We start from the raw sequence: 26482 nt of genomic DNA on the forward strand, positions 1-26482 counted from the left end.
AAATAACTTCAAAAATTCCTGAGTTCATTCCATGATTTAGCACTAACTTGGATCCACCAAATTAATTTTGATAGGATAACAAATGTAGGAGTAATATTCCTGCTGTCCGGTGCTTCCGTCTGGGATTTCAAGCCCCACCTAAGAAGAGTGATAGCAAAACCATCACAACAAGAGCAGAACAGGGTTCATTCTGATAGTCTTTAAAGTCCTCATTTAATTAAACACTAGCTATGTTTTCATCTGTTTCATTTGATCTGATTTAACTAATGATTTAACTAATCTTTTAATTGTGAGTGGTTATGGAAATGGGAATTCAGGACGAGAGAGAAAAAATCTTACGTCTGGTTTACCGGTCACAGCTGCTGGGTCGAGGTGTTTGAATAAAGAGTTGAGTTGCTTCCTAAGCTGCTTCATACTCTTCTTACTGGGCTGGAACAAAACAGCCTGGAAACTGACCGGCAGACCGTACCTAACCAACAGCAGAGCAACTGTAATGTGTGTGTTGATCTGTTCATATTTGTGATTCATTGCTTGTTCAAGAGGTCCTTTTACCTGAGAACTGACTCAACAAATGTCCGAAGGACCTTGACGTGAATCCAGGCCACAAAGATCTCACTGAAGTTCACCTTCAGCCAACACACAAATGTTCTCTGTTGGGACAAATAAGCATCCTGTTATTGTTGCACTGATTCTTGAGACATGGGATCAAACTTTTGCCTCCCATTAGTTTTAAAAAAAAATCATAGCAATTCAGTTGATTTTTTTCTTCTTTATCTGCATTTTATCGAATCAAATGTCTCACTGTCCCAAAACCACCTGTCCTCATATCGATATGTAAGTAATAATTGACAACGGGCCATTGAATTCTTAGAAAATAATGCACACCCGAGGTGGTAATGCGGCCACGATGCGAAGCGGGTGTGCATTATTTTCTAAGAATGAGTAAATTATTCCGCTTATACACCTCAAGACACTGTTCTGATGTTGTATTTCAAGAGTACTTGTAGTATACTTGAACCCATAGTGTACTACAAGTGGTAACTAAATACATTTTTTTAATACAGAGATAGTATATTAAAAGCACATTTCAGTTCATATTTCATGGTGTCTCAAAATAGCACAGTTGAGTACACTTAGATGTTCTTAAGATTATCTTAAGAAGTAAAGAAGAACCTTTAGTATGTTAAGTACAAAATTAGTGTGTGAAAATAGAGCAGTTTAAGTACATTATAGAAGTGTACTTTTTTTTCACCTGGGGTAACAAAACTGAAACTATGACCTGACCTATTGGACTGAAACAACAGAAAAACAAAGTAAACTTGAACGTTATTTGGCCCTAAATAGAGACTACACAACAGCAGAATATCTGAGTACAGTGAAAGACTGTAAATTAAGAAGAATAATGGCGAGGTACAGACTGAGCAATCACACGCTGACTGTAGAGACGGGCAGATACAGACAGAACTGGCTGCCCAGAGAGAGACGCATCTGCCCATACTGGAGACAGAGCAACACTTCCTCACCAGCTGCCCTAACTATGAGGAAATCAGAAAGACTTTTTATCCAAAATTTGAAATACTTTGCCCTAATTTCATACAATTAAACAATAAAACACAAATTCAACATTTATTAAGTGAAAAAGGAGACTGTATCCTACTAGCAGCTAGATACATTGATGCCTGTCACAAAAAGAGGGATTCGACTAATCAGTAATGCGCTCAGACACACACACACACACACACACATACACACACACAAACACACAAACACACAAACACGCAGACTCACGCACATACACACTAAATTCTAAATTGTTCATAGAATTCTAAAATGTTGATTGATTGTTCTACTTACTGTTTATATATGTGTATAGTTACATGTATTTTGATTCACTCTAAAAATTAGAAATGCTTTGGCAATACATTGTAACAACTGTCATGCCAATAAAGCACACTTTGAATTTGAATTTGAATTTGAAAGAGGGAGAGAGAGAGAGAGAGAGAGAGAGAGAGAGAGAGAGAGGGTCTGTGCGTCTCTCATGGCAGCAGCTTCTCTATTAATAGCGAAACTATAAGTTTATCTACCACAAGAATCGCACAGTTATTACCTCGCTGGTGAGAAATGTCATGTCCTTTAAGTTGCTAAACTATTTTACTGATTAATTCATCAGAGCAGCACTGACGTGTGCTGTGTACGTTTGAAAGTGAGAGAGAGAGAGCGCGCGCGAGATGCACTTTCAGGGCACAATAAAACGTATTTTGTGGCAAAAAAACGTCAATAATTTGTCATTTTAATTCTATTGTTTACTATATTTATTTGCTTGGTCGGTGTCATTGTGGGTTTTGTTTCTTTTGCAGTTGTAGGCTGTAGGACCTATTGAAATTACTGAAATCATTTGGCGAAATAATATGGAACTGTAATGCGTTCAGGACCTGCTGGAACTACTTTAGCCGTGGGTTTCCCTGAAAATAATTGCACACCTTAGAACGTTGGTCGACCAATCAGATTCGAGCATTCAACAGCACTGTAGTATAAGTATCAATATATCTCATGTAGATTAATAGTATATATATATATATATATATATATAACACTTTAGTTTTGGGTCCAATTCTCAGTATGAACTAGTTCCTTAATAACATGCATATTACTATGACATTGGCTGTTTATTAGTATTTATTAAGCACATATTAATGCCTTATTCTGCATGACCATATTCGGTAACACTTTAGAATAACTCACGCTATGAAGCATTAGTTAAGCATTAGTAAATAGTTAGTTTATCATTTATAAAGCATTAATAGACAGTAGTAAGCAGTTTATAAATACACCTATAAATGCTTTGTTCTTGATTTATAAGCATATCTATAATGTGTTTAATAAATGTATTTTCATAATTTATTAATGATCAATTTATAATTTCTAAATTAAGTATTACATTATTTACAAACCAGTTATTTAGGAGTTGTCAGTGGTTCATAAGATCATTTATAAAGTGTAAGTAAATGATTAATAAACAATTTAAATGTACATTTATGCATCTTATTATTTAGACATATAGTAATAGTTACTCAGTGTGTTAATAAATGCTTTATTAATACATATTCCTACTGTAATTCATGATTAATTCGGGTAGTTATAAAACATTTAGTAGTTGTCAGTTAACTATTTTTGTGAGCTTATCTAAAGTAAGGACTATTCATGCCTCGTAAAGCTTTTATAAAGGAGATTTAAAGGATACAGAACATAGAAATATTTATTTCAAGGAAAAAAATGAAACTTTACGATGGGTAACTTTATATAAAACTAAAAGTAAACCTCTGCAATTTCACAGAAAGTAAAAATCCCTGTACTCCTCCAGAAAACATAACTGTGCAGTAAAATGAAACAGCTTTTGCAATCTGATATAAAAATACATTTCTGTAAAGTGTAAACATTGCTGAATAAAATTTTACCAGTGCCAACACTGTATTACAGGAGTGCCAAAATACAACAAATAATGTTTTTATAAAACATTAATAATGTAATAAAATATTTCACAGTGTCAAAACTACCTCAGTACTATCTTTAAAACATTAGAGAACAGCAGTGCAGAAGATCACTGAGCCTTTAAATCTTCCTTTGTAAAGCTTTACGAGGCATGAATAGTCCTCACTTTAGATGAGCTCACAACAATAGTTAACTGACAACTACTAAATGTTTTATAACTACCTGAATTAATCATGAACTACAGCAGGAATATGTATTAATAAAGCATTTATTAACACACTGAGTAACTATTACTATATGAATAAATAATAAGATGTATAAATGTATGTTTAAATAGTTTATTAATCATTTACTTACACTTTATAAATGATCTTATGAACCACTGACAACTCCTAAATAACTGGTTTGTAAATAATGTAATACTTAATTTAGAAATGATAAATTAATCATTAATAAAGTATGAAAATACAATTATTAAACACATTATAGATATGCTTATAAATCAAGAACAAAGCATTTATAGGTGTATTTATAAACTGCTTATTAATGTCTATTAATGCTTTATAAATGATGAATTGACTGTTTACTAATGCTTAACTAATGCTTCATAGTGTGCAGTTATTATAAAGTGTTACCCCATATTCTACATTCTTAATCCTACCAATACCTGAACTTAACAACTACCTTACTAACTATTAATAAGCAGTAATTAGGAGTTTATTGAGACAAAAGTTGTAGTTAATAGTTAGCTAATAGTGAGAATTGGACCCTAATCTAAAGTGTGACCCAAAAATATATATACATATGTACATTTACTGCTATGTTCTGTGAGAGTGAAAAGTTGGTAACACTTTATTTTAGGGTCCTTTAACTAGTTGCTTATTATCATGCATATTACTAGAATATTGGCTGTTTATTAGTAATTATTAAACACATATTAATGCCTTATTCTGTATGACCTTATTCTACATTCTTAATCCTACCCAATAACTGAACTTAACAACTACCTTACTAACTATTAATAAGCAGTAAATTAGAAGTTTATTGAGGGAAAAGTCATGGGTAATAGTGAATACATGTTCCCTATACTAAAGTGTTACCGAAAAGTTTAACTTAAAAAAATATTGCGCTTTTATAAGGTTTTACAGCTTTGTCCCTACATTTTTGCTAACACTGTCATATATGGAAATACATTAAAATGATTAAAAATCAACCAATATCGAATTCAGTCTTCACCCTAAAGGTAATTTTTCTATATTTCACCTGATATTAGTTTAACAGTAGAGTCTATTTGTAATGCCAGAAGAAAAAAAAAGCTCAACAATTTTGTCAACAATTTTGTAATTTTGTCAACAATGTAAGATTTTCTGTTCTGACAAATCAATAGATGGAGCTGAAGAAATCTTGTAGTCTCACTTCATTCTTAATTATAGCTGACTGCTAGATGTGCAAAATACTTACAGCATATAACTATTCTATATGGCAGTGTTGTATCTGATGGTGTTGTAAGGAAAGACACACGTTTTGTGTGAAAATGGAAGAAAGAGGTTGCCAAACAAGTTGAAGATTTTAATCAAGATCATTGATGCAGTGGTCAGTTCAGTTTTGTCTTAATAATCAGTGCTTAAAGTGTGAATAATTTTTTATGGCATTATCCATACACATAATTTTTTTTAATTCATATGACTTGTAATCTTGAATCGAAATAACTTCTCCTCCATCTCTCAGCAACATCTCTTCTCTTCTCTGATGATGAGGGCGGGGCAACCTGTCACTCACATGAGATCCACCAATAGCAAACCACAACCATCCAATCAATTCCCCACAGACAAAATCAAGCCCCGCCCTACATTTGTTCTTGCTCCAGAAGCGTTTCACTCAGATTTACGACACAATAGGGAAGAAAAGACTATCACAACTTCTGTATCATGCTGAGTTTAATAAAAAACTATTAAATACAGATAGTTTTGTGTTTATGAAAAGGAATAGGCTCTCAGTTATTAGGATTTACTTACATGCAGTTCTTTCTTATCCACAGCGAGACGACCCATCTCCTGCTTTTGCTTCTCGGCCTCATCCGGGTTGTATTCCCGCACTGTAAACCTGTTGGCCAATACGATAACAATAATTATCAAGCCAAAATAAAATATAGAGGCATGTCAGCCCTTTTTAAAAAGAAGTGTTAAAATTTAAGTTAAAATCTTAAAAGTATATTTTTAAAAAAACTGTTCTTTTAGATAATATAATAATAATAAAATAAAAGTTAAAGAGAGTACACTTTCATGACTGTTTCTTAACACTTTTAAAAAGTGCACTTTGTAATAATGCCAAATTAAAAGTTTTACTTTAAAGTACATTTTAAATCATTGTTTTAATGATGTTTTTTCCTACTTTAAAGTAAACCTTAATTGTATTTAATATAAATTTAAACCACTTACACTTTATTTTAAGGTGCCTGTGTTACAGTGTAATTAAGTAGTAAGTAATAATGAATAACTACATGTACTTACTATAGGGTTGGGCTTAGGATTAGGGTGTGGTTTAGGGTTAGATGCATGTAATTATGCAATATTAGTAAAAAAAAAAATAAAATAAAAAGTATGCTTTTTTTTTGTGCTTCTTTTTCACCAGGGAGTGTATGCTTACTTGCGATTTTTGGCTTTGGCTTTGAATTCACTGATGACACGCTTAAACAGTGTTACTGTGAAAATCCCTGCTTCTGCATCCTCAACCAACTTCCTGTCAAAACAACAGGGTTACCAGTTTTGAGCACTGAATTTCCATGACCTTTCAACAACCTTTTACAGTCATTCATTATTACTAGATAAAGACTTTTAATTAACATGTTATATATTACTGGGGCAGATCTCAATATGTCATATACCCACCGTTGTAATTAATATATTTAAACAATTAAAATGTATATTTTCAGGATTTACATGACCATGGGAACCCTAAAATACAAAGTTCTTCACAAACATGCATGGATACCAACCGGCTGGAACGAGGAACCACAAACATTGACATCGACTCATATGTCTTCTCCCATAGTGCATACGCCGTCCTATAGAAATACACACAAATAAACACATTCAGGAAAAACTCTTGATGAGTAATAAGTGAACTATCTGCTCTCAGAGCTCACGCTGACCTGGGCACCACAACTAGCAGTGTTGTGAGGTACTCTGAATTCAAGACCAAGTCCTCCTTCTTCACAATATTGGTCAATGCACGGGTCTGCAAGCTTCCCCTGGTTAGATACAGCAGTAGTGATGGTTATTAAACTTTCTTTGAATCTCACATAAACATGTATAGGTCACATTTAAAAACTAAGAACCTTATTTTACATTTTGACATTTAGGGGGGAACTGTACGGAACCCCGAAAAAGGACATGGGGATGGAAAAAAATATGAGATGAGAGGAAAAATTATAAGTTAATGCTCTTGCATTTTCTGTTTTGCATTTTTCCCCTGAGAAACATTATGTTTTGCGAACGAGAGTGGCATCTCTGGCTCAGTCTTATGGGAATAAAAGAAAAAGACAAGGCCTTTCTCCTTGACACCCCAATCTCGCCCTCTGGCCTGTTCGGTAATGCAATAAATACCGTTGTCAACAGGTACCAGGAGGCGAAACTTCAGTCGGCAGCGTTCAAGGAGCTAATCTCTCGCTGTGTCCAGGAGCTGGCGGCTTTCACCAGTTGTGTGGCTGCCTGGCAGCTCCTCAGACTGCTGGACATCTCAGCATGGGTGAAAGCATTCTCATAGCGTCAATCCCATTTGGCAAATGTAAAGGCCTGTTCAAACCAAAAGTGAAATCAATAAGCCTCTGTAGCTCATGCAGAAGCGATCCTGAAGCGTCAACACAACATCTGTAACCTGAGACATTTTCCTCCAATCACATTTTTCCTATCACCATGTCCTTTTATGGGCTTGGTTCAAATAAACTTAATAAATCATGAAAACAAAGCAAAAAAAATGTCATAAAAATAGACTTCATAATGGATTATTATGTATGTCTCCTTATAAAATGCCCTATATTTGTAGATATGAAAACTTACTCATTTTTTCGCTCAAAGCTTTGAATGCTGGCTTTCACGTGACTGTAAGCAGCCCTGCGTGATTTCAACTCAGTGTCCACCTGAGAAACTTGCTAACACACACACAACCACCCACAAAGACAAACATTTATACGATAGGACATAAATATGGAAACAAATAGTTGCTGTTGTTTAAAACATGCTTGATATAAAGTGTATACTTTGGAGATGATGTCATTAAGGGTCTTTAGGGGCTGTGCAGTGGGGTATTTGGCTCTGTCCCACTGAAATCTGGTCACATATGTTGCCAAGTCCACTGAAACATCAGGAAACACTGAATCAGAAAGCAGTAAGCCACAAAATACATTAAAGGAATATTCTCGGTTAAATGCATCTGAGACGAAGGCCTGTTTCACACTACACACTCTAGCACTGTGTAAGGCAAATCAGCAGCATAATTACAACAGCAGGCAGACAAAGTGATTGTTGATTTACTATACTGAATATGTCCTTTAATCTTTTGTGGAGTAACATTTACATACTAATGGTCTACACAGTGTAGCTACGATCCACTAAGTGTAGATATAAACTGCTTCAATCATCAGCATTCAGTCAGATTTACCTGTCACTGAGCAGTTATTAATATTATTATTAATATATTATTATTGAACAACCAGCAGTGGTACTGGTATCTCACAGCGACAGGTACAACTAAAAATTAGCTTATAATCTTTAGACATATGTGCATACTTAAAACAAAGAAAACAATGAAAAAAAAAAAAAAAAAAGATTACAACAGGGCATATCTGAAAAGGAAATAACTGTCAAGGGCAATATATAAACTGAGATAGAGATATAGTAGTCACTAAACGTTTTTAAGAAAGTTCCAAAGAGAGGACCAAGTATGCCAGAAAGCATCTGAACATTTATGGAGGTCCCAAGTTAGTCTTTCCTGTGGTAAAAGAGTGGAGGCCTGACTCAACCACATATTGACTGAAGATACCTGAGGTGATGACCATAATAAAATGTTTTTTTGTTGTTGTTTTTTTGCCAAGAATATACAAAAGTTCACAGATCAAAATACACAGATCAACGATACAATTCAAAAGATATGTGAATAAATATATTTTGTGTAAACAGGGACACACATATAAAATCCTGAAAATAGTATATGTTTGAAAAAAATATATAACTTATTTGGTGATATTTTAGATGCAAATGTCATGTTGGTTAACACGGACATGTGAAATTGATGTAATAATGAAAAATGATTAAAAATAGTATGTTAATCTTCAAACAAAGCATTTTATCATCATGTTAAAAAGAACACTTGAATTTATAACTTTAAGCTTTGGAAACAGACTTTGTGACATTTTTTGTGCCTTATGCATCTGATCAAATGTCGCGGACCCAAATGGCACCCGTTTCGTAGAATGACTCATACAATGTCCCTTGAATAATGCCTAGTATTCTAATACCGTGAATGCTGGCGTTAGATCTCACAGCCACAGCAAGAGGTTCGATAACCAGGTTAGAGGTTGGTGTTAATCTGAGCCATAGGATTAGAATAAGTTTCACTCAATTATTTTATAATACTTCATAAAAGCCTATGTTGCAAAAGATCATGTTGATACATTGCTTTATAGTGCAGTGTTCTGTAGTTCACTATGCTATGCGCGACAAAATATTCTCAGTGCCAAATCTCCACTTGCACCGACATTTCGTCTACACAGCACTGCACCGTTTACATGGTCACTGTGAATGATGGAACCTGTTAATAATAAATATGCACTGCTTTCCCTTGTGAAAAATAAGTGCACTTGTAATGTACCTCAAATCTTAAACGTATATTTAGTTGCAGATAATGTAATATTAGTGAAATAAAAAGGCTACTTAAGTGGACTTAAGAGAGCACACTTGCATGTTTTTAACACACTTAAGTACAGTTTTAAAAAGTGTACTTTGTATTAATGTCAAATTAAAAGTTGACATCAAAGTAGACATTAAATCATAATGCTTTAATAATATTTTGTTCACTTATTTGGATGTGTTGACTAACATACTAAAACACATGTAACATTTGATTATAATTTTAACTGTGTAGTATTATAAGATATTAAATTTAAAGTTAATATTTAAAAAGCACTAAACTGCAATGTCATCATTACAAATATGTAATTACATATATATTTACATACAAAAGATACACATTTCAATAGGAATGACATTGGAGTATATTGTCAGTACATTTAACAGTAGCCTACATCATATTTCAGTTAACCATATTCATTTTACCATATTTCATTCACTAAGTTCAACTAATTGCATTTAATATTTAGACTATATAATGCATTTGTCACGGGTGTAGTAGGAATGAGGAGAGGTGAGGATCTTTTAGCAAGCAGTCTTTATTCCATGAACATACAAAAACTAGGATGATCCAAACAAGAAGCCAATGGTAATAATTTTAAAAACATGAAGACACAGAAGATGCTTTACAAGTGTGTAAAGACAATGACTGACAACTACAGACTGAAACAACAGGATATAAATACACAGTGTAACAAGAGGTCAATGAGGAACAGGTGTGGACTAGTAACCATGGAGATCAACAAGGCTAACTAAAGAAACAAGAAGCAAAAATAAGCCTGACACAGCATGACACAAGAATATCAAAATAAAAGTTCCAAGAACATTAAACAGAGGGAATCGTACAGAATGTGACAGAACCAGCCACTCCCCCCTTATAGTTTAGATTACAGAAGCTCCACAAACTGACATAAGAGTCCAGGAGGGTGGTGTAGTGGAGGCAGAACCACCAATGGAGGGCCAGGTCTATGAGGAGGAATTGGGTAAAAAAAACTGGGGCACCATGGTGAAGCCGTCATAACAGGTAGCCAGGGCGGAGCTGGAAGAGCAGAGAGTCATGGCGGAGCCGTCAGAGAATAGAACCATGCCGGAGCCAGCAGAGCAGAGGACCATGGTGAAGCAAGCAGAGCAGTTGGCCAGGGTAGAAACCATAGTTCAGAGAGCCAAAATGAAACCAGCAGGGCAGAGAACCAGCAAGGTGGCGCAATAAGCCCCCAAGGAGGAGCAGGCGTAGCTGGAGACCACCACAGTGGAGCAGATGGGACTGAAGCCACGGCAGAGCAGACAGGACCACTAAGGTATTGTCGTCTCAATGGCCTTAACTGGGAGCTCAGAATTGGTCACCATGGCTGTAACAGAGCCAACCGGGAGCACAGAGAGTTCATAATCAGCCTCTTTGGCCATGACAGGGCAGACAAAGGGTTCAGAGACAGGAATTGGCTCCTTGGCCAATACAGGACAGGTAGAAAGTTCAGGAATGGCATCTTTGGCTGATGGCAGGAGGAGCTGCTGTGGACGTTGCTCCTGGGGAAGTGTGTGCAGCCCAAACTCACAATATTGTGACAGCCATCACTGAAAGTGCAGCCAATGGTGGTAGGACCTCTGGTAAAACCAGACTAGGAAGCACTCAGACCACCAGACTTGGGAACACTGGGCTTGGAAGTCCTGAGACCACCAGACGTGGAACCACTGGGCTTGGACGTGCTGAGACCAAGGAACTTGCAAAGCGCTGAAACCATCAGACTTACAGTAAGAGCGCAGCTCTTACCGACTTCATTGGTGGGTCCAACAACCTGTGGCTGTCTAAGTCCAGTGTACTGCTGCTAGAGCCATACTTCTTTGGTTGGACATTCTGTCACGGGTGTAGCAGGGATGAGGAGAGGTGAGGATCTTTTAGCAAGCAGTCTTTATTCCATGAACATACAAACACAAGGATAATCCAAACAAGAAGCCAATGGTAATAATCCATACGTGAAGAGCAACGGCTTTACAACAAGTGTGTAAAGGCAATGACCGACAACTAAAACAACTATGTATAAATACACAGAGTAACAAGAGGGCAATGAGGGACAGGTGTAGACTAGTAACCATGGAGACTATAACAAGGGTAAGTAGCAATTTGGTACTGTAACAATTAAATCAAGAGTCACATAAATAAATGAGGAGGGATCAATCACCACTTAATAACACATTGTATTTCCTTGTCAGAAAAATATTCAATTTTGAAACATCACAAATGTCTTGACAAAAATACATAAAGCAGAATTATCAACCTTTTCACCATTGGAAGCAAGTACTTATAAATGTTCACCCAAGTCTATTAAAGTCCTGAGTACCACAAATGTCCTTGGTTCTTCACTCCATTGTAGATGTTAAAATATTAAGAGCAGGAGATTGTAATTCACCCATCACAGGTTAATCCAAAGTTTGTAAAGGAGCTCAGATATAATCCCAAATTGAGGAGAAACACAAACCAAAATCTTGAACTAGATGAGATGTCCTCAAAATCAGGTAGATACAAAAAACCCTATTGAGATGTAAAACATAAATGTTCCTCAACCAGGGTTTCCAAGATGAAAGCATGGAGAGAGCAAACACTCCCAGCTAACAGGAATATCTTACTCAAACTTCCCCCTTCCTTTTACTCTCTAGCCTAGAGAAATATCTCTGATAATGACCCCCTAGTGCCCTCTAATGGCAGGGAGTAACATTACAACTTACGCAAAGTAAAGAAGACAGGTAACAGTTTACTGGAACTGTTACAGTACATTTAAAACATTAACTTTACCTGTAAATGTAACATCGTAAAACAATGCAATTAAAATTATAATCAAGTACTTTAAATGTGCTTTAGTATGTTAGTCATCACAGCAAAATAAGTGTACTTCTTTAACACACAACAAAAGATTATTAAAACATATTAGATTTAAAATGCACTTTAAAGTAATTTTTTTTTATTTGACATTATTACAAAGGGCACTTTTTAAAAGTGTACATAAGTGTGTTAAGAAACAGTCATGAAAGTGCTCTCTCTTTAAATACACCTAAGTGGCCTTTTATTTCATTAATATTATATTATCTGCAAGCACAGTTTTTTTTTTTAACTATAATTTTAAGACTATAAGTACACATTCAATATAATTAAGCAAACTTCTTTTTCACAAGAGCTGAAAGATATGCTTATTACTTTACACAGACAAGGTCAGTTTTAGCTCAGAAGGTTAACTCGCATATGTTAGTATACCTTGTACAGTCTGGAAGTATGATTTCAGTGGTGACTGTCGACCTTTCTGGTTGGTCATGTACTCTGGTGAGAATATATATAAAAATAAAAAAAACACACTGTAAAAATCATTTTTGATTTTAGTAAACTAAACTTAATCTACCTTGTTTATCTAAGTGATTCGTCCAATGTTTTTGAATTGAAAAAAAAGTAAGTAAAACTAAAACAAAAACAAAAAAAACAAACAAAACAAGCAGAAACAAAATATACTTTCTTTTTTTTTTACTCTGAGAATTTTGATTAACAGTCAAAAAAAGAAAAAGAAATAATATTGCAAGACAATAGTAATTTGAAAGATACGAAACCCTTCCATCAGGCCATGTTTATGTTATGTTACTTGATCTACTGGTGAACATGGCCTGGCTCAGAGGGGGTGGCCTTGTGCTAATGAGCTCTTCTCTGCTTTCTTATGCAACAGGTTTAGCCATTACAGCACCCATGTTCACCACATTCACTCACCTCCATTGGCCAGCATGCTCTCCAGGAGTTTTCCACTGAACTCTTCCATCACCTCACCCAAACACTGAGACGTCTGACGCATCACACTGTTATAGTGGTGCAAGACAAATTAAGAGTGAAATGTTGGTTACACTTTGTAATAAGGGTCTAGACATTCACATTAGTTAAGGCACAAGGTGTCATAAATTAACGTTTCACCGCATTTATCAATTTGGTATTGTTAATTTAATAAATAAGTGTGCTTAATTATATTGAATGTGCACATATTTTTTAACTAACTTTCTGATAATATAATATTATTAAAATAAATGGTCACCTAAGTGACTGTTCTTAAAACACTTAAGTACACTTTTAAAACACGCAGGGTGGAAAGAGTACTGAAAAATATACTCAAGTAAATGAACCATTACTTTTCAAAAAATGTAGTGTGTGTAGAGTAAAATGTACTTGTCCAAAAATCTACTTGAGTAAGAGTAAAATAGTAGCTTATATAAAAGTACTCATGAGGAGTGAGTAGTGAGCTGTGGATTCTACCCTGTATAATAAACACTGTACTGCAATTAAAAAATGTAGAAAACAGTGTACATACTGTAATTCACATTATCTTTTTTTGTTTGTCAGAAAGAATAAAGAATATCTATCATCCAACCGTTTTCATCTCTGTAATTTTCTTTCGGTGTTGTTTTGATGAATTTTATTCTCAGGACACTCATCACCATTTAAATCATAATGTATGAAGAAAAAAAAAGATTAAAATCAGTTGTAAGGCCACTGAGCCTGAGCATGCTATTGTTGCACACAAAATATCAATGCTCAGAACTGTGCAAAGAATACAAAAACCTTTAGAAACATAAGAGTTCAGCATCACGCACCATGAGATGGGTTAAAAAGAGAGATTAAAAAGAACCAATTTCTCTCCAAAACGGTACCAGTTTTGGCGTTTTGTGATAAATAAATGAGAAACACTAATATTATCAAACAGGTTACCTCACCTAATGTACTGAAATAGTTTAAGATAGTGAGCCAATACAAAATACATTATAATTTCATTCCATTGAATATGTTACAATTTAAATGTAAATGCACATTGTTCTAAAAGGGGGCATCATATTACACAGCTATACATTTACTCAAATTGTTATACTGATAATATAATTTGTAACGGGAAAAAAAATGCAATAAAAATAGGGAAGTACTTCCGGGAAAACTTCTTCAAAAGAAAGATGAAAATACACACAAATGCACGTCTCTTTGTGGCAAATAAGCTGCTCTATCAGCAGCGTCCACCACTGATCTATATAAATGACTCAAATAGTATATAGTAAAAGTACAATTTCTGATTAAAAAAAAAAAAAAAAACGGTAACACTTTACAATAAGATTCATTAATTAACATTAGTTAACTACATTAGTTAACATGAACTAATAATGAACTGCACTTATATAGCATTTACTAATCTTTGTTAATGTTAATTTCAGCATTTACTAATACATTATTAAAATCTTGTTAACATTAGTTAATGCACTGTGAACTAACATGAACAAACAATGAACAACTGTTGATTAGTAAATACAGTAACAAATGTATTGCTCATGGTTAGTTCACGTTAGTTAATACATTAACTAATGTACCTTATTGTAAAGTGTTACCAAAAAAAAACTACGTAAATATTTGTAATTTATTACTCCTGATAATTGTCAAATTAAAGTATTTACTTTAAAGTACATTTTAAATCATTATGTTTTAATAATATTTAATATTATGCTTTAAAATACTTATAATTTTAACTGTAGTGAAGTATTCAATTACATTTAAAGTGATTTAAAGTATTTTTAATGTACTAAATTGCAACTTCATCATTATAAATATGTAATTACAAATATATTTCAACACACATTTCAATAGAAGTTACATTACAAAGTTTATTTTAGTTTACCATAAATGCTTGTCTATACATTCAGCAATACACTTTAACCGTATTTCATATAATTATGAAATTACATATAAATTTGTACCTCAGTCCTACTTAAAAACACTCTTAGGTTCAACTTATTTAATATAAAATTAAACCTGCAATTAACATGAAATTTAGTGAATGTAAACATTACATTCAATTTACACTTAAGTATATCCTTTTAAAGTATGTGAATAAGTACTATGTTTTGAAAGTATAATAAACTGTACTTTAAAAAAAAAAAAATCTGATTAAAAATATAGCACAAATATATCAAGATAATGAGGATATGTAACAATACTGTTTGAAATCTTTAGCATTGAATTTCCATTCATCTTGCAATGGCAAATATCTTTCATTCAGATAATGAAGCATTAAAATCATGCAACTATTCATACTTAGAGCTATGACCTCAAAGTTCAAAACAGCACCTGAACCCAGTGTAACCTTGTCTGGAAGTCATATGAATGGATATCGTAGACTGAAAGAGAGAAAGGAGAAAAAGAGAGGGCAGTTTCCACAACACATAAACATTGCAGCTGAGACAGGAAGATTCATGTCAGCTGGCACCTGAAACTGGACTCGACTGTATTGAGTGACTCAGTGATAATTGTATTACAGCAGCTCGAGTATTTCCCCATGCACAAACACTCAGAGGTACACGTGCTATAGAACACCAGTCCGATCTAGTAAGCTAGTCCTTATTGGTAATGTAGGAACAAGATGATAATGTGACGAAGGACCCACAAAACCCACAAACTAACAAAACATCTAGGCCTATATTCTATTAAAAAGGTTACTACTGTACATGATTTCTGTTGTCTGATTTATAGTTTAGACTTTCTTTATAGGACTTCTATAATTGTACAAATGTCCTACTTCAGCTTGTGGTTCATGTGTCTTTTTGCTGTGAATTCCTTACTGATTTTTATAAAGTAAATGTAAGAATAACTTTTATATTGTTAGTAATATCTCAAGATGAGCATTTACTGGACTGAAGCAACTTGGGTGAACTTGATTATCAATACATAATTTTTTAGGGGAAAAAAAAAAAACATTAAAATGTGAGTATCAAATATGATCTATCAGGCTTATTAAGAACATTCATTTATCTCTTGATCATCATTATATTGCTTTGTATTATACTGTATGTTTTAAAACTATAGAGCTTTGATAATGAAACTAAGCATTTAAATATCATTTGATTTATTATTGGGAGATATTGTAATGGTTATGTTCTGTTTGTGGACAATTACAGTATGTTGTATTTCCTTCTTGGGTTTTGTTCCTGTTTGCTTGGTTTCCTTGTTTGTTTGTTTTTTGATGGGGCATTCTTCAGTTGCGGTGGCAAACGAGACACAAAATTTATTTTTAAATGATACAATTTATTGCTGTGTATTTAATTTTTTTTTTAATATGCTATATCCAGTCAAATGAAAGCTTAATGACACCGGATATGCCGGAGGCATTCCCCAAAGCGACCCCTAGGGAACGCAGCGTCTGTTCCCTATTCTCAGGGAACCATGGTTACATGCGTAACCTGAGACGATTTGTGGTGGGAGCATGCAGATTTTCTTACACATGAAATCTCTCAAATTTGACAAAATATGTATTCCAAAAAAAAAAAAAAAAAAAAAAAATTAAAAGTGCAAAATTTTTTTCACCCTACAGAATATAAGTTTATTTTAACTGTTGCAATTTAGGGGAACACCATTTGCCACCGGAACTGAAGAATGACCCTGATTATTTCCTTTGTTACTATGGCTAGTCATTGGTTAATTTTCACCTGTGTCTTGTTTGGTTCCTCTTTTAGCCTGTGTATTAAAGCCCTCAGTTTAGTTCTACCCTTTGTCCTGGTTTGTCTTTGCTATTTGCTCACCTGTTATGTACACTATATTGCCGAAAGTATTGGGACACCCCTCCAAATCATTGAATTCAGGTGTTCCAATCACTTCCATGGCCACAGGTGTATAAAATCAAGCACCTAGGCATGCAGACAGCTTCTACATTTGTGAAAGAATGGGTCGCTCTCAGGAGCTCAGTGAATTCAAGCGTGGTACTGTGATAGGTTGCCACCTGTGCAATAAGTCCATTCGTGAAATTCCCTCACTACTAAGTATTCCACGGTCAACTGTTAGTGGTATCATAACAAAGTGGAAGCAATTGGGAACAACAGCAACTCAGCCACGAAGTGGCAGACCACGTAAAATCACAGAGCGGGGTCAGCACACGCTGAGGCGCACAGTGCGCAGAAATCGCCAACTTTCTGCAGAGTCAGTAGCTACAGACCTCCAAACTTTGTGTGGCCTTCAGATTAGCTCAAGAACAGTGCGTAGAGAGCTTCATGGAATGGGTCTTACATCACCACTAATTTTTCTGTATTATGTGGGCCAGACAAGTAATTTGGCAATGTCACTTTGTAAAAAAGACTAAGGGCCAGATTTACTAACAGCTTGCACCAGTGCAAACCCTCTTTTTGCATTAAAAAACTACTGTCTGAATTTACTAAAGACATGCAGTGCAAGTTGTTTTTGCAGCTGACCTTATTGCATATGCATTTGAAGGAGTTTCCCTTTCAGACGCAAAATATATGGGAGGAGAGTATTTAAATAAATCACGCAACGCAATTTACTAATATTTGCGCTCGTCAATTTGCTGGTATTTGCACCATTATTTAACGGCCAAAAAAAGCATGTCTTAACCCAGCTTGGGACATGACTGCAGTTGTTGCTGCTAGGGGGAGACACCACAGAGAACAGAGATGTAATGATGGGTCGACAGAATGTGGATCCATTTGCAGCTAGTTTATTAAAAGTACTTACAGAGTAGACAGGGCAAAGGCAGAGGCAAAAACAGTAACAGGCAATGGTCGAGGCAGGCGGCAGACAAACAGAATCAGGGTACAGGCAAGGATCAGGGCAGGCAGCAAAACATTCACAGTCCAGGAAACAGGCAAAGATCAGGGTCGGCAGCAAAGGGTCGCAGGGAATAAACAGTCCAATCGATAACAGGTAAACAGTCCACAGAAAAACGCTCAGAAATGATCACCAAGGCAAATCAAGACTTCGCGATGTGTGAGTGTGTGTGTGTGTCTTAAATAGTGTGAGTGTGATGCGGTGCAGGTGTGTGTGCAATCAGTCCCAGGAATGAGGGCCCATGGGAAACGTAGTCCGAATGAGAACTGATCAGTATTCCGGTGATGGCTCCCTCCGGTGGTCCGTAGGAAGGGCCGAGGGAGCCACATTCGTGACAAGAGAGCGCGTGGTAGAAAGGAGAAAATATTTTCCACTCGTATTAATTTCTTTGGAATGCCAGAGGAAGACGTTATCTGAACATATCGTTTGCCAAGCCATGTATATATACATATATATATATATGTATATATATATAGGCCAATATGGCTTGGCAAACAATATTATATATGTGTACGTTTGTCAGATTATACATGTAACAAGTTGCGCCTGTGTCGACCTGCACCTGATGAGCATCAGCTCTGCTTATTTGTGTCCCAATGCTAATTTGCGCTGCTCTTGTTAGATTGCGTTGGTCATTATCAGGGATGGGCAGTATTTATGATACATGTATTTCAAATATGTATTTCAAATATAAAATAGTATTTTGTAATTTGTATTTGATAGGGTTGATGAAAATGGCTTCGTATTTTGTATCAAAATACTTTAGTGTTTTGTATTTTTGTAGTTTTGAAATACTGTAAAATACTTTGTAAGAAGTCTACATGATGACATCATAAAAATGCGGCCTCTGATTGCCTGCTCAGTAGTTTGTCCAGACTTGTTGAGATCAGAACAGAAAATTGATCCATATGGATGAAGGTGGTCAAGGTAAGAAACGTGCAGAATGCAAGCTATCCATCAATTTTTGGCATAAATTGCTATAGTTTTTAACAGTTCATGTTAAGTTTTGGTGTTTGTTTTAGTTGCCTAGGCTAAATAGTTTACCAATTTACATAATGTTCTTGAAAACTATTATACCGAGCAGTAGCCCCCTATATTTATGATTAACAATCAAATAATTAATTAGTTAGAAACTAGTTGCTATGAATACAGGTGCCATCAGTTCTCTTCTTATAAATGACTTGTTTGTCATTGAGTCAGTGTTGCTGATGGAAAATAGGCCCTTCGTTACCAAACACCAAGTAACTAAATTAGGATACAGTTATGAGTCATTTGCAAACTGTTAAACATTAAACTGTTGGTTACTTTAAAACTAACCTTCATCTGGGCGATCACAGGGATATATGAATATTTGATCTGTTAATGCCACAATATGTACATTTTCGCCGCTAGAGGTCGCTTATTCAAAACAAAGGTGTAGCTTGATTGAACGGCTTGAAAGCCGTTGGAGCGGAACAAGGCTGCTGGAGTGATTGCTAATGAGAGATGAGTGTGACACGTCTCGAGAGCAGCGGAACTTTTATTATGCCACAGTCGCCACTTCCGCTTCGTCTGAGTATGTGGGGTAATGCAGCGCTGTTGCAGTAAGATAGATTGATATTAAGCCTGGAACACACCAAGCCGACGCCGTCTAGTGGCGACGAAAGCAGACTGCGGGGTTGGCTCACGTCGCAGTGTCTGGGTCCACCGTTCTGCGTCTGCATTAGATGAAATGCCTTTCCGTACCAGCAGGTGTCAGTAGCTGAACAGCCAATCAGAATGATCAGATGGCCCGACTGACCGACGAGTTCTGACGCCGAAAAAAAGCTGATGAGGACCAACTTCAGCTGACGGTGCGGAACACACAGAGAAAACTTAGTCGGCAGACGAACAAAAACTACCCAGCGGCCGACCGTCGACTTGGTGTGTTCCGGGCATCAGGCATGGTAAAACATGGTACTCAAAATGAGATTCAAACAATAAGACTGACTGTGTTGAGCTATATAACATGATGAGTTTTCTGTCGATGAATGTATCAAACAGTTGCTCACCTGTCTAATAAAACACATAGTATACTAAAGCGTCTTTGGTGTTTCCATGGTTTCTACAAAATAAAACCGGAAACTGAGGGTAACGCGGGTATGATGTCACTGATAGGGGACACACGGATACAGCCCATGTCCTGGTTAAAATTGCTTATTTCTCTGGATTTAAACATTCTTGGAATCATTTGGGATAATGTAAGTACAAGTCAACAAAATATATAATATTGTTCTAGTGGTTTTTGGATATATTAATCTAAAAATCCTACATATTGTGCCTTTAACTGGTTGCATATTTCAGATTTATCGGCAAAGAAAAGCTGGTGTGATCAAACATTGTTTACTTAATCAACTGAGTCAGTCTAATGGTGAAGGGATAGATCACATAGGCCAGTTGATGCAAGGTTTGCGAAGAATTTCATGCTCCCTTGTAAAAATATTTTTTAGTATTTTTAAAATACAAAAATATAGTAGTTTATTTTGATACATGGTGTGGCTGCTGTATTTTGTAGTTTATTTTGATACATTTAAAATTAAGGTATTTGGTATTTTATTTTAAAATACATTATGATGTATTTTTGCCCAGCCCTGGTCATTATGTAAATGATTTGACTGCGTCTGTGTTCTTTAATTTGCGCGTCAGCAGTAGATCACGCGCAAAAATTGCCACTCCCATCGGCGCATTTGTGGAATTGCGTTCTTGCGTTAATTTGCCCCGTTTAGTAAATCTGGCCCTAAGCATCTGCGCACATACACATTCAAACGCACATACCCATAGACTAAACATGTAAATGAATGGCAAGAACGCATTAAAAGTCTTCAGTTTTCAGTTAAAAAGGTGTCATTTAAGCAGCCCCTAAGGTATTAATTAACAGTTTTTACAACGGAAATGATTAAATCAAAAACCTACTTTAGCTCGATAATAACTTTTTCTTAGAACTGCTGTAAAGCCAAAACAATCTCTGTCCATTAATTTTTCCTATTATCTCTGTGAAGCTGCTTTGAAACAACCTGTATTGTGAAAAGGGCTATATACTGTAAATGAAGATGACTTGACTTGACTTGACTTGACTTGGATCTTCGTCTCCTCTGCTTTGCCTTGGTCTCCACTTCTTCCAGCACCACCTCATTCGATCAGGCTCCTGGCTCCACCCTGGCTTCTCCCTCCATTGGTTCCGCCTTGGGCCCTCATCTTAATGGTTCTGCTCTGGGTGGCTCCCTGGCTCCTTTGTCCTCCCTGGCTCTTCCCTCTATCAGCTCCTCCAGGGCCTTGTCTGTCTTCAATTCCTCGTCCATTGCCTAAACCAAGTGTTCTCAAAGTCTGGACTCCGGTCCGGATCCGGAGCCGGTGTGAATTCAATCCGGACCCGCCTCCATTTCATATTTCAAGAACACTGATTGTGTGTAAGGGATTAAAAGTGTGGATTTCCTACTTTGATAAACACATGTTAAACTTGTAAATCATTTGTTTAGTTTTTTATGTCTTTTTGGAGATGGTCCTAAATGAAAGCGAAGGCAAGATATTTAAATTTTTCCTGTGTGACATTGTTGTCATGATATCCAGTGAATATATGATTTTTGATGGAATCAGGCAACATTTCATCGCAGTGAGTGTTTGGATGGGTGAGGATGTCAGTTTCCAGGAAAAGAAAAGTTGACGAAGAAAATAGAGTTTTCAAAGATGATTGGACAGAGAGGTATGCGTTCATTTTCCCCCAATCCAGCACAAAGCTGTTCTGTTTGATTTGTAACGAGACAGTTGCAGTTGTGAAGAGTGGAAATGTCAAACGCCAATATGAAACAAAACACAGACATTTTAGCTGCTTTTCCACCATTGGGTCGAACTGTTTTTAGAATGGTAAGGAACGGTTCCAGTTGTGTTTTCACTTGAGCCTGGATCAGCATGGCGCAATTACAAAAACTGTTCTCGGCTCCTGAATTCTTGCCACGGTTGTCTTTCTCTGTAGCTGGCTGCGCTCTATTTGCGCTCGATGTAAACACAAATTAATAATAAAATTAAAAGAAATATCTGATCATCCTCCATAATGCGGTCGTTATTAACATCTCATATCATCAGTACACGTTGTGTTACCAAAGCAATGACAGACGCTTTTGTATTACATTACCAAGGGGCGGCCGTTATCAGCCCCACAGCAGAAAATGAAACCATAAGCATACCAGCTGGCCCGAATCAGCACGGAATGGAACGGTAACGCAATGAGAACTATTCGGAGGCTTTTGCCTACCTCTTGTTGTGGTTTGTTCATAAAAAATGCTGACACTTAAATTAATTGTTAGGCCACTTTTGCACTTGTTATTAATGTATTTTGAATGCAAAAGGCACTTTATTTTTTTCTAAAAATTAGTGTTGATTTGTTATGCATGTTTATTAAAAACAAGTTTTGTAATAACCAACTGTTTTGAACCTTTGGCATTGATGAAAATTCAGATTTGGATCATTGAATGTAGACCTAACCCCCATCCTCCCTTCTCTGTTGGACTAGTTACAACACAAGGATGCACCTTCTGTGAGGGGGGAGAACTGTAATGGCTATGTTCTGTTTGTAGACTTATGTTGTGTTTTCTTTGGTACCCGTGTTTAGTTCCTGTTGACTTTGTTTCCTCGGTTTCTGATTATTTTCTTTGTTACTATGGCTAATCATTGGTTAATTGATTTATGTTCAACTGTGTCTTGTTTGGTTCCTCTTTTAGCCGGTGTATTTAAGCCCACAGTTTTGCCACTCTGTGTTTTGGAATACCATGTTTGTTTTTAGTTTGTTTATTAAAAGTTTAAGACGGCTGCGATTGGATCCACCTCTTGCCTCAGCTGCACTGTAACAGATATAGAGTATCAACTGATATTTATATGCATTTTATGTTGTTTTACATAATCAGAATTTCATCTTACTTTTTGGCCATGTACTGGCCTTTATGGCCAGTAGGACTTGTAACCCGAGGGTCTTAGTACTGACAGGAAATTTACTAGGTGGGGGTAGTGAATGAACAGCGCTCTCTTCCACCCTCATTACCCACAACTGAGGTGCCCTTGAGCAAGGTACCTAACCCCCAGTCGCTCCGCAGCAAAAACGGCTGCCCACTGCTCCAGGTGTGTTCACTGTTCACGGTGTGTGTGTTCAATACTCACTGCTGTGTGTGTGCACTTGGATGGGTGAAATGCAGATCACAAATTCTGATTATGGGAGTATGGGATACCATATCACATTCACTAAATATCAGCAACTGTACAAAATTGCATGTTTTAGCTCAGTTTGAGATTCTATATCAGATTCTATATGAGCCATAAATGCCTGATACAAATATGATACTTAAAAAACATATGCATTTTTTTTTAGATTTTCTTTTATATTTTATCTAAAAACTCAATAAACTGTTTCATTTAAAAAAAATGCATATGTCAGGCTTTACAGGGTAACATAACATTTGGTGATTGCAAACACATATTAAATATTTCATTATTTGAATCAGTTAACAAGTTAGTTTTCTCATGTAATCTTTAAGCTAATAAGAATAAATGTATTTGGCTAGCTGTCCGCTGTGGATGGGCTCGAGGAAGCAGCTTCAATTCGAGCTTGGATATACGCCCCAGAGGGACTACTAGTGCTTGGAAGAGTATGATAAATGAGATGCCTAAATTATGTTGGTGGAGTTGGGGAGGTGGAGGGTTATCGAAACAGCTGATTGCAGAGCAAGGTGAGTAGCTGCTTATATGCTCTGGCTATTAATTGAAAGATTAGGGTTCACTCCTCTTGAAATTTTGTTTGTGAATTTCACTAATTGAAAGATTAGATGGGTTCACTCTTCCCGAAATTACGTTTGTGAACTTCACTAAATATTACTGTAAATTTACAGTAAGTTGCTAGTTGTAAACTAGAAACCTATACTAGTTGAGTCAATGGTAGGCCTATTATTATTATTATTGGAATACATTATAATATAGAAGGAAGTGATAGTTCAGTAAAGAACATATAATGCATTTATATTGAGATACATATAAATGTATTTTTAAAGCAAGTGTGCTTACCCCTCTGTATAGGAGTCCAGTCGGGACAGGTCATCAGAAACCCCCAGCAGCACATCCAGTGTTCCTACCTTCATAATCATCAGAACAAAGAGTTACACAACCTACATCAATGGCATTATAAACAAATTAAACATAAGAAAGTATTTGTTTTATCTGCCTCTCGTATGTTGAGGTTTTTCCAGGAGTTTAGAACCCTGAGGTCCCATTTTACTGCATGGTCCCCGGAAATGTATATGACTTAAAACTTTCAGAGGTCAAACATTTAGCCCATTGAAGGTTTTGAGAAGTGTGCTCCTGAAAGAGACATTTCACTGAAGCAGGCAATCTAACACCTCTGATGATTCATTGACTGACAGATAGCACCTGACACACCAGTAAGCTCTTTCTGTTTCCATTAATTCATATGGAACAAATTGTTCACTAACTAGAATCATGTTGCAATCCCATTGTTTGTGAATAGAACTCATGTATTCCATTATCATATTCTATCAACTTCAGTTAAAGGATTAATTTACCCCAAATTTCCTGATTATTTACTCACAGACCATCCAGGATGTATATGACTTTTTTTCTGTATACTTGTATACTACTTGTATATGACTTTATTGTCCAAAATCCATATTTAGGCAGCTTCAAAGGGCTCCACGTGACCCCAACCAAACAAATATGGGTCTTCTCTAGCAAAACAATCAGTCATTTAAAAAAAAAAAAAACAACATTTTTCATTCCGAAAATGACTGTAGACCCTTCATTCATCGGCTGGAGTTGTGTGGAGCCCTTTGAAGGCTTTTGTTCATACAATAGAAGTCACTGGGACCAAAACTGTTCCACAGAAGAAATGAAGTCATTGGAATGGAGGTTTGGAATGACATCGGGGTGAGTAAATGATGACAGAATTTTAATTTTGGGGTGAACTTTTGGGGTGAAATAATACTTTTCTTACCTGTATCTAAGAATCACAGGGGTCTTATATAATTTTGTTTATGGGGTTTACTAGAATACATTTATATCATTCAATTTTCAAAAAACTCATTAATTTCTTATAATTTACATTCTTGCAGCAACTGTTTTCACCTTCTGTCTGAACGCTCTGTTTTAATCATATACTTTCGTACTATATAGTAGCCATAAAATAGTATGTGACAATAGTAGTATGTCCAAATTCACAGTACTCATAGAGTAATGGCAAAACAATGGAGAGTTTACTATCCCATGAGGCCATGGAAGAGGATTTGTGAATGGCAGTGAGGTAATGCAACTGACGCTGATTCTAGAAAGAACATCATTTTTTAACGGTTGCAAAGTAATAATTTATTCAAAATAAATACCTACCCAGAGAGTATGTGATTTGAGACGCAGCCTTAGTTTCGGTTTATTCCGAAAGGCGCAGTCTGCACTGATTGGTCAGCTGGCCCCAGTCTGTTGTGATTGGTCTACCGCTTAGAGCATGTGTCGGAAATGTAACGCCCCTTACCATATATAATACCATATGTGACCCTGGACCACAAAACCAGTCAGGTATAATATAACCAGTCAGGTATGTCATTGTATGGGTCAAAATTATCGATTTTTCTTTTATACCAAAAATCATTAGGATATTAAGTAAAGATCATGTTTTTATTTTTGTCAATTTATTTTTGTGAGTGGATATGCATTGCTAAGGACTTCATTTGGACAACTTTTCTCAATATTTATATTTTTTTGCACCCTCAGATTCCAGATGTTCAAATAGTTGTATCTCGACCATATAGCGTCCTATCCTAACAAGCCATACATCAATGGAAAGCTTATTTATTCAGCTTTCAGATGAGAAATTGACCAATTGAGGCATTTCGAACATGTGAAAAAGCATAATAAGACCTCATGAATATAATACAACTCTATAAATGTTTAGTTTGAACATTTTATGAAGCTTAAGCACCTCCTTTACTGACTCTTGATTGAAAAAGAAATAAAAACCTTTTGTTAAGAACTTCCACCACTAGTCAAGCACAAGTTTGTTTTTTCATTGTTTATTCTCCATTGATCATTGACCTTTAGCAACAAGATCCCAGCTAACAGGGAACTTTGGCTAACGTTCTGCCAAGTTTCTCTTAAAGTTATGAACAAACGTTTTTCCAGTAACATTAACAGAACATGCCTTCAAAGTTGTCTGGTCTTCACTAATATTCCCAAAACATTATTTGCTGGGATGCAACTATGAGCATCAAACTGGCATAAAGTGAAACATCTGACTGAGAAACTCCAGAGAGCCCAGAAGTCAAAGAAGAAGAGGTTTCCTTACCTTGAGCTCTGGGACATGGAATCTGGAGCTCGTGGCCAGACCTGATTTAGCTGCGACCCGTTTGAGTTTCTCTAAAGACTGACAGCTGATTTTATCCAGAGGAACCGAAATCAACCAGAACTCCATCAT

General features: G+C 35.9%; 1 protein-coding gene across 1 annotated transcript; it reads right to left on the bottom strand.

The window, feature by feature from the left end:
* On the bottom strand, positions 1-26482 carry atp6v1c2 (ATPase H+ transporting V1 subunit C2). The gene is made up of 12 exons (XM_051869216.1): positions 26354-26482; positions 24070-24137; positions 13138-13223; positions 7748-7842; positions 7548-7639; positions 6641-6739; positions 6481-6553; positions 6136-6224; positions 5505-5592; positions 553-650; positions 340-469; positions 1-138 (listed from the first exon to the last, which is right to left on the bottom strand). The coding sequence occupies exons 1-12, from the start codon at positions 26480-26482 to the stop codon at positions 43-45; spliced, it is 1143 nt and encodes a 380-aa protein (XP_051725176.1). The 3' UTR covers positions 1-42.

The sequence above is a fragment of the Ctenopharyngodon idella genome, chromosome 17, assembly GCF_019924925.1.
Source record: "Ctenopharyngodon idella isolate HZGC_01 chromosome 17, HZGC01, whole genome shotgun sequence".
NCBI lineage: Eukaryota > Metazoa > Chordata > Actinopteri > Cypriniformes > Xenocyprididae > Ctenopharyngodon > Ctenopharyngodon idella.

What these genes read in the sequence shown, in the direction of transcription:
- atp6v1c2 (XM_051869216.1), bottom strand. Translation starts at nt 26,482, where the DNA reads ATGATGGAGTTCTGGTTGATTTCGGTTCCTCTGGATAAAATCAGCTGT. An exon ending in TTAATGACATCATCTCCAAA is followed by an intron (nt 7,640 to 7,747) that starts GTATACACTTTA and finishes TGTGTGTGTTAG; the next exon opens with CAAGTTTCTCAGGTGGACAC. An exon ending in CTGTGACCGGTAAACCAGAC is followed by an intron (nt 139 to 339) that starts GTAAGATTTTTT and finishes CACTCTTCTTAG; the next exon opens with GTGGGGCTTGAAATCCCAGA.